The 13,326-nt window shown below is 35.4% G+C and overlaps 1 protein-coding gene across 1 annotated transcript; it reads left to right on the plus strand.

The window, feature by feature from the left end:
- Positions 1-383: 383 nt before the first annotated feature.
- On the plus strand, positions 384-11,541 carry LOC137657263 (uncharacterized). The gene is made up of 4 exons (XM_068391600.1): positions 384-552; positions 9,004-9,297; positions 9,468-9,661; positions 9,908-11,541. Exons 2-4 carry the CDS (start codon positions 9,134-9,136, stop codon positions 10,801-10,803), a joined length of 1,254 nt encoding a protein of 417 aa, XP_068247701.1. The 5' UTR covers positions 384-552; positions 9,004-9,133; the 3' UTR covers positions 10,804-11,541.
- Positions 11,542-13,326: the final 1,785 nt, after the last annotated feature.

Raw genomic sequence — 13,326 nt, forward strand, 5'->3', positions numbered from 1 at the left:
GAGAGAGAGAGAGGTCATCATAACATTATCAATGTATTTCCCAATTAAAAAATCACTGAAAGGAAAAGCACCTTGAGTCTAGGGAAACCATCAATAATCTTAGCCTTTATCACCATTTTAACATTGCTCTCTTCTTATAAATAAGTATCAATTATCTAATTGAATAAACCTGTGTAAAATACTTTTTACTCGACAAAAAAGATACAAGGAAAAAAAAACAATTAGGCCTACGGTTTATCTTTTGATTGTTTTACAAGATTCGCTGGTGCACTAAAATGCTTCCTGTTCACTTCTGGACGAGAAACAGGTTTAATAATAAGTAACAACTTCTTAAAAACGCTTTTCTACAGTTTTTGGATATAAATGTAATTCTACGAAACATAACCTAACTTTCTCACTTAGAGATACTCGCTTGACTCTTGGTCTAGATACAGTAATGCCTTGAAGAAGTCGAACGCCTTCAATCCAGAGACGTAAGCAGATGAGGTCGGATGGAATACTTCAAGCTCTGACTGTTTTCCAGCTTCCTTTCTACGTAGACAGAAGTTAAAGGTCTGTATAGATGGGTTTTAAGATTTAGTTTCAAATAATCATTTCCTCGAAAAGTGCTGACGACAAATTTGTCAGGTTGACGTAAAACAAATGATTTTCTCAAAGTGTCCTCGCGATCAGTTCGACCAGCATCTCTCTCTCTCTCTCTCTCTCTCTCTCTCTCTCTCTCTCTCTCTCTCTCTCTACTACTACAAATAAAGTGTTTTTTTTTTTTTTTTTTTTTTTTTTTTTTTTTTTTTTTAAGAATTACTATAATCAAACATGTAATGAAAGTGTATGGCATTCATTCCGCTATTAGTCTTATTACTAAACATCGGTTTTATATCATGATTGTGGATAATGTATAAGCCTAGTTCCGAAAGTTTTGCTCTGCCACATAATGTGTTCCATTTCTTAATGTTATTATAAAAATATGAAGGATAAATCTATGATTAAATTGAATGTTAGTCGAAGTGAAATCCTTCTAGCTCATGAATAATAAAAGCAGAGAATGAAGTTGAATGTCTCAAACCAACATCTGTTCAAGCTAACAGTATGATCATGTAATGAATCGAATTATCACTCTTATTCGAAGCCTTTTTAAAATGTTTCTTATCACATTTTAGTTTCTGTTGTGACTCAAACGATAACCTTTAATATAAAAGTGGAACAATGCTTTAGCACTGCCTGTGGAAAGGGAAAAATATAAGGCTCAAAAGAGACTTCAGATCATGAAGCGCTGTTGCACAAGAACTTCCAAACCTTTTATGAGCAGCGTAGGCTGAAGATACATATAATTAGAGTAATTTAAAAGTATCAAGGTTTCATATTAAAAGGCATAACAGTTAAACTCGATTCATGTTCAAATACTTATTGATAATTTGAAAATCAAATACGTTAGGCCTAGTCCTCTTACCTCGAGTAGAAAATGAGTTCAGACTAAGCTTAGATCCAGTCACGAAAAGTCTACAAAAGTTATGTTCATAACTTTGCATGAAAGGTCTAGCACTTCTAGACTCTTGTTGTCTACCTGCCATTCAACCCTCCTTTTACAAAACCTTATGATACTTTTTTCCCATTACTAAGCTAACATTACTTTCGTGGGAGCCGAATTCTGCAACATAAATTTTGTTTTCAGGGTTGTGGAAGCCTATTGGAAACGTCCCTGCCTCCCGATCTCCAAGTCTGGGGTTCGAATCCCGCTCAAGCTCGATTTTCATGTATTGTCTTCAACCTCACCATCTCTGTGAGCTAAGGATAGGGGTCTACGGGAGCCTAAAGGTCTACCTGCTGAGTCATAAGCAGTCATTGCCTTGCTCTCCCTGGTCCTAGCTTGGGTGGAGAGGAGGTTGGGCGCAGATTATATGTATACAGTATATGGTCAGTCTCTAAGGCATTGTCACTGCCCTTTGCCTCTACCATTCATGAGCGACATTTAAACCTTTAAACTGGCTGAAACGAAAACGTTAGATTTCGTGAAACCTTTTGCAATTTCGTTGGTACAACTGACACTCGCTGGTGTCGGTTTGTCAGTAACCTAAACAAAATCACATTATCACTTTCGCAAGAAAATTATATTTTGATAGGTGTGTACTTATTTAGCTATTTAAGTTATATATATATATATATATATATATATATATATATATATATATATATATATATATATATATATATATATATATATATATATCAAACTCGAATTCATCGAATCTCATAAAATTTGGTAGGGTGATTAACCATAATCCAAGGACAATTTGATTAGATTTTGCGAGTGATTTGGTCTAAGGTTAAGGTAAAAAAAAAGGTAAAAAAAGGATTCTTGCCATAGCGTGGTCAATTTTTTTCAGATTTGCGTGAAACTAGTATCAATATGTGCTCAATTCAATGGTCTATCTTGTGATTTAAAGGTTTAAAGACCGCTCATGAATGACAGGGTCAAGGAACAGTGACATTGCCCTATCAAGCAGGATAATGCCCAAGAGACTGACCATATACACATGTGATTAGCGCCCAAGATCACCCAAGCAAGGACCAAGGAGGGCCAGGCAATGGCTGCTGATGATTCAACAGATAGACATATAGCCTCCTTCAAAGCCCCTATCCTTAGCTCACAAGGATGGTGAGGTTGAAGCGACCAAAGAAACTAACAAGTTTGAGCGGGACTCGAACCCCAGTCTGGCGTTCACCAGTCAGGGACGTTACTTCATCGACCACCACAGCCAGGTCAAATTGATAAGTCTGTTAACCATATCGTGGTCAATTATTATCCGATTTGCATAAAAATAGTACCATAAATGTGCATAATTCAATTGATTAGTTTGTGATATGCAACATGATCAAGGTCAAGGTCACAAAAAAGTAAAAACCGCCTTTTTCGATATCACGGTCGAATTTCATGAATTTTGGTGTGATGATTGGTCATGATCCAGGGACAAATTGATTAGACTTGGGAGTGACTGGTCAAAGGTCAAGGTAGCAAGAATGTAAAAAAAAATATATATATATATATTTTCACTAGATCATGGTCAATTTTTATTCGATTTGCATGAAACTCGTGGCAAATTGTGCATGAAATATTTTTGTGGTGATATATATATATATATATATATATATATATATATATATATATATATATATATATATATATATATATATATATATATATATTGCAAATAAGTAGGTATATATTTGAAATAGACATTGCATTTCCATTGAGAATACTAAATCTAACAACTTTCTTGGAAGTTCTAACCGAATGAGAATTGTAAATGTTTTATTGAAGTGTTTAATTAATAAATTATCGTATCCATTCACATGTGACTCAAAAGTATCATCGGGGCTAAGTTGTATAAAAAAAGAGCGAAAACCTCCCTCCAGTGAATTTCCCATACAAGAAGGGTTTTCTTCAAATCGAAAGGGTTGTTCTTGATTTGTGATCTTAAACGAGTTACTCTATTTGGTAATTGACTACGACTACTTAATTGCTGATATTTCATGCTCAAGCTTGAAGGGAAGCTGGTTCTATCACCGAGTAATCTTAATTTTCCTCTGGAAATCATAAGCTTATCTAAACATGGGGGCAGGGGAGGGGGAATTGGCAACCCAGCCCAACTGGAGCCAGTTCCAAGCCTTATCAATAGCGAGGGTTGGTGTTGAAAAGTTTTTCCACTGAAAACTAATATGTTAAAGCCTAATAAGCAATGAACCATATTGTGGAACGATATTGGGCTAGATCGTACTCCGTGGACAAAACGCCACACTGATACTTCGCCCGTGACTCTGTGACTGGACTAGGGTTACTATAGTGTCCTGAGCGAGTGCAACCAAATAAGTTAGGTTAAATGGGTATTAGAGTGTGACAGTTCTGTATTGGGTCCATGGCAAGGAAGGGAAAGGAAGTTGGCTAATCTCCCGAAGAAGATGAAGTTGGAAGTCTTTGGTTTTCAGGTAACCATTGATGGAGAGATAATAAACCAAGGAAACTTGGTGATGAATACAAGTTTTTAGTGGAGTGATTGCACATGGACGAAATGGAGTTGGTGTAGTTATGTCATGGAAATAGAAAAAAACGGTGACGGAGGTGCATATGAGGAATGAACAAACCATGATACTGAAGAAGTTATAAATATTATTAGTGCATATGCACCACAAGCTGGTTGGGTGCACAGAAGACACATTTTCAAAATGACATGGGGGACACCTAATTATTTATATGAGTGGCGGTTTGAACTTATTGAAGATTAGAAATAAAAGTACAAAAGATATTACACATTTCAACCAAAATAGATGATAAAAATAGTACAAAACTTGGGAAGTTTGAAATCTTGAAAGGATGGAAAGTGTTTTTAACAACTACTGAATGTAGAAAATAAAAGACTAATAAGAGAGGATGGACAACAGAACATATAAATCGTAATAAGTTTCTCTAGAGGTAAGAGACAAACAATTCAAAGTATTAAAAACTATAAAGCAACAGGACGAGACTTGATCCTAGTAGGGACAATATTAGGAAAGAAAGGAGTGGAAATCATATATAGCATAATGAAAAAGATCTTTGATCAAACGATGATACCAGATAAGTGGAGGAAATGGATGGATATTGATACCAATTTCCAAAGGGAAATGTGATGTCCGAGATTGCAGTATTATTATTATTATTATTATTATTATTATTATTATTATTATTATTATTATTATTAGCCAAGCTACAACCCTAGTTGGGAAAGCAAGATTCTATAAGCCCAAGGGCTCCAATAGGGAAAAATAGCCCAGTGAGGAAAGGAAATAAGGAAATAAATAAATGATGAGAACAAGTTAACAAGAAATCATTCTAAAACAGTAACAACATCAAAACAGATATGTCCTATATAAACTATCAACAAGGTCAAAACAGATATGTCATATATAAACTACAAAAAGACTCATGTCAGCCTGGTCAACATAAAAACATTTGCTGCAACTTTGAACTTTTGAAGTTCTACTGATTCAACTACCCGAAGAAGAAGATCATTCCACAACTTAGTAACAGCTGGAATAAAACTTCTAGAATACTGTGTATTATCGAGCCTCATGATGGAGAAGGCCTGGCTATTAGAATTAACTGCCTGCCTATTATTACGAACAAGATAGAATTGGCCAGGGGGATCTGAATGTAAAGGATGGTCAGTATTATGAAAAATCTTATGCAACATGCATAATGAACTAATTGAACGACAGTGCCAAAGATTAATATCTAGATCAGGAATAAGAAATTTAATAGACCGTAAGTTTCTGTCCAACAAATTAAGATGAGAATCAGCAGCTGAACACCAGACAGGAGAACAATACTCAAAACAAGGTAGAATGAAAGAATTAAAACGCTTCTTCGGAATAGATTGATCATGAAAATCTTAAAAGACTTTCTCAATAAGCCATTTTTTTGTGCAATTGAAGAAGACACAGATCTAATGTGTTTCTCAAAAGTAAATTTGCCGTCGAGAATCACACAAAAATTCAAAAGAGTCATACAAATTTAAAGAAACATTATCGATACTGAGATCCGGATGTAAGGAGCCACCGTCCTTGACCTACTTACAATCATACTTTGAGTTTTGTTAGGATTCAACTTCATACCCCATAATTTGCACCATGCACTGATTTTAGCTAAATCTCTATTAAGGGATTCACCAAACCCAGATCTACAATCAGGGGATGGAATTGATGCAAAGAGAATAGCATCATCTGCATATGCAAATAATGCAACAAGCTTGTTTTCTAGGCCAAACCACATGTCATGTGTATATAGTATGAAAAGTAATGGGCCAAGAACACTACCCTATGGAACACCGGATATCACATTCCTATACTCACTATGGTGCCCATCAACAACAACTCTTTGAGATCTATTACTTAAAAAATTAATAATAATGCCAAGAAACAACCTACCCACTCCCATCTGTTTGAGTTTGAAAATAAGGGCCTCATGATTAACATGGTCAAAGGCAGCACTAAAATCAAGGCCAATCATACGAACTTCCTGACCACAATCTAGGGATTTCTGTATAGCATTAGAGATTGTAAGAAGGGCATCACATGCTCCAAGGACTTTACGAAAACCAAATTGCAAACTAGGGAATAGATGATTACTTTCAGCAAACCTATTAAGACGTTTTGCTAGAAGACGCTCAAAAACTTTAGATAATATGGGAGTTATGGAATTTGGGCGGTAATCGGTGAGACTTGAGCTACCACAAACACATTTACATAGAGGAGTAACATTGCCAATCCTCCAGCAAGTGCTAAAAGCTCCTCTTCTTGCTAACTTGCGCAAAATAGCAGATAACTTTGGAGCTAAGAAATCTGCTGTCTTTATAAAAAAACAATGGAAAAATACCATATGGGTTTACACCTTCATAAGCATCAAGGTCCATCAACTGAGCTTTAATTTAACGAGATCGAAAAACTAAACTAGTTAGTTTAGCCTCAGGAAAACATAAATGAGAAAGTTCAAGTTTTTCATTACTCTGTTTACTGTCAAAGCATAAGGGTTGCCTTTTCCTTTGGACAGTGAGTGACTGAGCCATCAGGTTTAAGTAAAGGAGGAACTGTTGCATCTACACCAAAGAGTGCAGATTTAAGGGTACACCACCATTTATGTTCCTGAGTTGTACCAGAAAGGGTTTCTTTTATGGTTAAATTGTACTCCTTTTCAGTTGAGACATAACACGCTGTGCAAAAGCTCGAAGCTGAGTAATTATAGAGTTATTACATTCATGTCTTGCCCATTGAATATATTCAAAAGAATAATCGATGCTACATCAAGAAAGGGAGTATAATTAGGATGTGAAAGCCTTAAATATGTGAAGAGGTTTGAAATAGAAGGATGTCTATTGTAACGAGAAAGGACAGAATTAGATATAAGTAGATTAGACGGAAAACTAAAGGGTAGACAGTGATGATACGGACACTTACAAAAAAGTAGGAAGGCCATATTATTATTATTATTATTATTATTATTATTATTATTATTATTATTATTATTATTATTATTATTACTAGCTAAGCTGCCACCCTAGTTGGAAAAGCAGGATGCTATAAGACCAAGGGCTCCAACAGGAAAAATACCCCAGTGAGGAAAGGAGATAAGGAGACAAGTAACGAACAATTAAAATGAAATATTCTATGAACAGTAACGGCATCAAAATAAATCTTTTATATATAAACTCTAAAAATTAGAAAAAAAAAATACCCAGGGGAAGAAAAATGATTGAATAGTGGGCTATATATAGTATACCCCCCAGCAGGAGAACTCTAGCCCAAGACAGTAGAAGACATGGTACATAAATAATGCTAAAGAGTTGGGGGTATAGAGTAGAAGGAAAGGAGGGAGACCGAAAAAAAGGCCTTCTCTGCAGCCTTTGAGAGGAAAGGGACTTGAAGAAGCAAAAGCGAATCCCAGAATGTAAGCGCCTGATCAAAAACAACGACTACGTAAGGAAACTGGACTAAGCTAAGAACAAAAAGATGAGCAAATAAGGAGAGCGATGTTTAACTCCGGCTTGCATATATTTTTATGTTTTTATATCAACGCTAGTCAAGCAATTGTCAAAAGAGATTATGCATTTTACATAATTTCGCAAGAATATAATTCTAAGATTCCTTACCTAATCAAGATAGGTATAGTAAAAGTATTTCGAAAAAAAAAAATAACTTTTAGGGGTTTCTATGTTTAAACGCTTTGGGACGACATTAATTCATCAAAAAGAAACTAAGTTATTTGTGCCTAACAATGCCCTCTGTATAGAATATTGCAATAATTCGTTCATACGATGCCATTATTTCAGTCTGTGAAAAAAAAGAAAAAGAAAAAACATACACACACAATTATAGCGCAAAGCCCATGAGTATGTATACTTGTCAAACCGAAATATACCACCTATGTTAATTTTTGCATCATGGAAACTAATCAAACATTCTAGGTCAGGATATAAGTTAATTCTGTCCAACCATATTCCAGACCAGAATTCTTCTGCTCTATTAATGCATTATGCAAAGTTCTCCTTATTCTTTTTCAGTTATTAAAAATATCAAATATAGTATATATCTCATTATTCCTTACAACGAGGAAATACATTTATTACAAAACGACGGATATGTTTAATGCTCGGAAACTCATTAACGTAGCTCGTGCTCTGGCCGTGGCACGATCCTGGATCACTGAATTGTGGCTGGAAAGGCAAAGTAGTTCAGTTCGACTAGAACAGATATGTTGGGGTGAACTGGCAGAATCTTCTTCTCTCTGGAGCTGCTGGGATCCAGGGTCTCCACGTCACACATGTATGATCATTAAGTAATATGGATTGACATCAATCACTCACTGCACGTTCTGATGTCAATCTTACGTAAGGATGTATGGAATCATTTTCAAGATTGAAAAGCGTTTGCGCTGTTCCAATTTAGAACTAGATGATAATTGGTCCAATGATGATGCTTGACTGATAAACCACATCTGTATGTTGAGGTCCAAAATCATCTAAACAAAAAGGATGAACTCCAAGAAGACATTTTGTTATAAAATAGGTTTCATAAGGATCATGCTTTCAGTTACATGAGGAAAAATTAATTCTGTAGTTTTAAATTGGAGGTGGAAATAATGGACACTTATAGTGGGGTTAAAACGAACAACTAAATGATACTGAAAAGGAAATGTTTATAAAGATTAATTTCCATATTGAAGACTTTGAACTACATAACTGTGTGATTAAGTTTCTTTTGTCTGTCTTGGCAATGTTTCAAAATGCAACTATTATGTGAGTGTTTTTTTTTTATTTACGGTACTTGATTCTTTTCTAGCCTTTCAGTAGATTATGATTTTATTCTCTATTTTTCTCACTATCATCATTATCAGTAGCAACAGCTCAGATATAAGTAGTAATAGTAAATGTTTTTCTTCAGACACTTAGCATAAGTTATCCCTTATTTTTCTTCCAGATAAACCCTCAGTAGGTAACCATTTTGAGTTATCAGGATTTTGAGTGTGTTTGATCTCAGGACTCCTACTCCACAGTACCTGGCTACTTTCTTCACGTCTAGTTATCAGATTTCACTCTTATTCTGGAAAATGGCCAGTCCTCACATTATGCTTCCTTTGGATGGTCCAATTAGTTTAGACAAGACTGTTGATCAGGTTTTGATGGAAAACCCAGATCAGCCTATGGTCATAGCACCTTTAGAGGACCCACTTGATAAATTCCAACACACTGGCCCTAGTATTACCTTATCTACGTAACAGTATGATGTTAAACAAGAGGGTCAAACTCGACAAGCATATATACCAGCCAGATTTCCTCAAACTATAGTGACTTGTCCAGAAATCCAAAAAACTACTCACATCATTATGCTTCCTTTGGATGGTGCAGTTAGTTTACACAAGACTGTGGATCAGGTTTTGATAGAAACCCAGATCAACCTATATTCACAGCACCTTTGGAGGACCCGCTTGATAAATTCCAACACACTGGCCCTAGTATTACCTTATCTACGCCACAGCATGACGTTAAATATGAGGATCTAACTCGACAAGCATATATACCAGCCAGATTTCCTCAAACTATGGTGACTTGTCCAGAAAAACAAATAACTCATGTAGGTAAAATTGGTAAAAGGAAGCTCACAAGCTCTGAAAGATATACACCATACACCAAGAAAAGAAATACTGGTTCTCAGAGTTGCAAGCCTCTTAAGTCTTTGAGTGACAATTGTATGAAGTTCCCTCAGAACCTTTCAAGAAATGTTTATGCCTCTAGGGATTTACAGCGAAGGCCATCGACATCTGCAATCACTTTAAACGCCACCCGAAACAAAAAAACGCAGCCATGTATCCCCGCAAAATAAGCGCCTCCACAAACCCTGATGGCTTCTGCAGAGGTGCAAAGATTTCATGAATCCCGATTTGTTGGTACGGAGAAAAGTTATAAAAGAAATAAACCCTTCACTGAAAAAGGAGAGTCCAGTGTTGTGACTTTCAAGCATTCCAAGCCTTCCCTTGATGTTTCCAGAAGTATTTCTGCAACTAAGAATATACAGAAATTACAATCAACTTCAGCAATAACTTTCAAAGCCACCCAAGAATCAATGGGACAGCTCAAGGCCCCACCAAAATCTTCTATAAGTAAACTGCTCACCAGTAAAAACAAGAAGGAATCAAAAACATACACAGAGGTCTCCTCACATTCAACCAGCCGTGAAAACCTTAACACAGAACTAGTGACTCCTCCAAACGTCATAAGAAATTTATACTCTCCCAAAGAAATAAAAGACCAGCCAATAACTCCGTCATTTTTCCCAGATTTATTTAACATCCTGCAAGCAAGTGAACATCCAACATCTTCAGGAATGATCACCAATTCATTTATCCCTCACACAACAGAAAACCAGCACACCTCTTTTCATTCTGTTGCCAAAGATGTAAACTTGAATTCGGCACGTCAGGGTTCCCTGGCATCTTCCGTTGGTACCACCAGTAATTTGATAGATCTTACACAACCAGAGAATCAAGCACCTTCTACGTCCTTTAGAGACCTTTCCTCAGATATAAGGGGCTCTCCATTTTCATGCGGATACTCAGAAGCGCCTAAGTTTCAGGTTAGGAGCCCAATTAATCATTCGGAGCTTTGGAGACACTTAGATACCCTAACTGCATCCCTCGAAGAAGATATGTTTGGAGAAAATGATTTCGAGACTATAGCAGTGGATGACATTTATGAAATTGGAAGTAAGAAGTTAGGCTAAACTACACTGCATAAACATCTAAATACTTAGCAAGGAAAAATTACGAGCAAATGATGAGGCTAAAAGTCATAATTTGTTTGTTTCAGAGAGGAATAAAATCTTGCACTGACTGTTGCAATACTTGTAATCTTTTAAAATTTTTAAATTGTTAATCTTTTTACCATTTATTCTTTTAATTCTACGAAAGAAATGTCTATTGCCAACATTTACCAACAAAGGAATTTCTAATTTTATTTTGAAGAGAAATGTAAATCACTTATTATCAACTTGATGAACTATGTAATAAAACTAAGATATTTACAAGAAGCAAAATCTAACCTGTCAATCATTTGTATGATAAAAATTGTAAACTTATCTTGACTTGATCATAAATATTTGTAAAAGAACTTATTGTGCTTTAATAATATAAAGACTCAATGGACGAATAAGAACAGAATATAAAGATGTAAGTGAAAATGTTTCACGAATGTATAACGCGTTATGTTCCTTTTTCATTCAGTTTTCCAAAGGATATATTTCAAAAAGTATTTCATGAAAAGCCTGGTAATATCACATATGGTATATAGGCATGAATATACAGTATGTATGCATATTTAAATAAAATACTTACTCTATTAATGTTTGAAGGGGAATATAAGAAAATTCTTTGTTTATGCATTTAAGCTTTATGTTATATTTCTTAGTGAACTCATTTTTATCAGTAAAATTATCCAAGCTTTTCTCAGTATTTCATTATATGCTATATTACAATGTTTAAATGCCAAAGGTGAAATATCACTATCCCTTAATTCATATGATGCTAATTTCCTATAATATACTAAACTCTGATTAAGAACAGTTAGAAAATGTTAATATATTATTGATCTCATATTTAATGGCATAATAAATTATAATATATGCATCTGTGGAGTCAATGATTTTACTTTTTTCTAACAATCTACACTTTAATTCTATTCTGGGCGTTTCCCATATAATTTCTTTTGTTTGTCAGTTCTAAAGGACTCTAACTAGAGCAAACCTGGTTGAAATCTATTAGAAGCGAGTCTTCAACATCGGACACATAATATATATGCATATATATATATATATATATATATATATATATATATATATATATATATATATATATATATATATATATATATATAAATATATATATATATATATATATATATATATATATATATATATATATATATATATATATATATATATATATATATATATATATATACATCTATGTATATATATATATATATATATATATATATATATATATATATATATATATATATGTGTGTGTGTGTGTGTGTATATGCTCTGACTATTTTGAAAGGTTGCTGAATGTTGAAGATAATAAGAAGGCAGATATAAATGCTGTTGCATTATTGAGGTGCCAGTGATGGGAGATGAGAATGAGAGATATAAATGGGTTGAGGTGGTTGTAGAGAGATTGAAAAAAGGCGGTCTGCTGAAAAGGGTGATGGCAGCAAGAGTTGATAGGAGAAGTACAATAGGAAGGCCAAGGTTTGGGAGGATGGATGCAGTGAAGAAAGCTTTGTGTGATAAGAGGATAGATATAAGGGAGGTAAAAGCGTACCAGAAATAGGAATGACTGGCCAGCGATTTTGACAAAGTTCCGATAGGCCCTCCTGCTTCCCCCAGTTGCCTTGGGGATCACTGAGGTAGCGGCTATAGGAAATTCAGCATAAGAAGCTTCATTGCCGTGGATAACGGGGGAGGGTGGGCTGTGGCACCCTAGAAGTACCAACAAAACTTTGTCAAATCCCATCAGGTCGGGAGGAACGAAGAGAAGAAAAATTGCCTTTAATTTTCTTTATGTCGGATACCCCGCAAAATTTGGGAAGTGCCCAGGTAGAAAGATATGTAGTATATGTGGAGGTATGTATGTATGTACATAATACAACAAATGCAGCCCATTCTAGTCCACTGCACGACAAAGGCCTTAGTCATGTCCTAATTCATGTCTGGAGTTTGGCCAGTTTTCTTCATTACGATGGCCAGTACGGATTGGTTGATGATGGAAGACTTTAGTCTAATTGCTCTCCGCAAACCAACTTATCAAGGGGGGCCCTGACTAGTACAGCTTTGCTGATCATGGTGATACACAAACCTTTTCACAGCTTTAAGGTATCCCCACTCAGTATAAATATCTATATCAGTTGTTGTATGCGATGTGATAACGTCCCACTAGCGTTATTCTAAATGTTCGCTGCAACCTCTCCATTCTTGTGAGCTAAGGATGGTGGTTTGGGGGACCCTATAGGTCTATTAGCTGAGTCATCAGCAGCCATTGCCTGGCTCCCCCTTGGTCTTAGCTTGGGTGGAGAGGGGGCTTGGGCGCTGATCATATGTATATATGGTCAGTCTCTAGGACATTGTCCTGCTTGATAGGGCAATGTCACTGTCCCTTGGCTTTGCCTTTCATGAGCAACCTTTAAACCTTCAAAGTCGTGTAATTTAGAATAACGCTACTGCTAAAAATAAGATATTTGAGTTCCA

Source organism: Palaemon carinicauda, chromosome 18, assembly GCF_036898095.1.
Source record: "Palaemon carinicauda isolate YSFRI2023 chromosome 18, ASM3689809v2, whole genome shotgun sequence".
In the NCBI taxonomy this organism is placed as follows: Eukaryota; Metazoa; Arthropoda; class Malacostraca; order Decapoda; family Palaemonidae; genus Palaemon; species Palaemon carinicauda.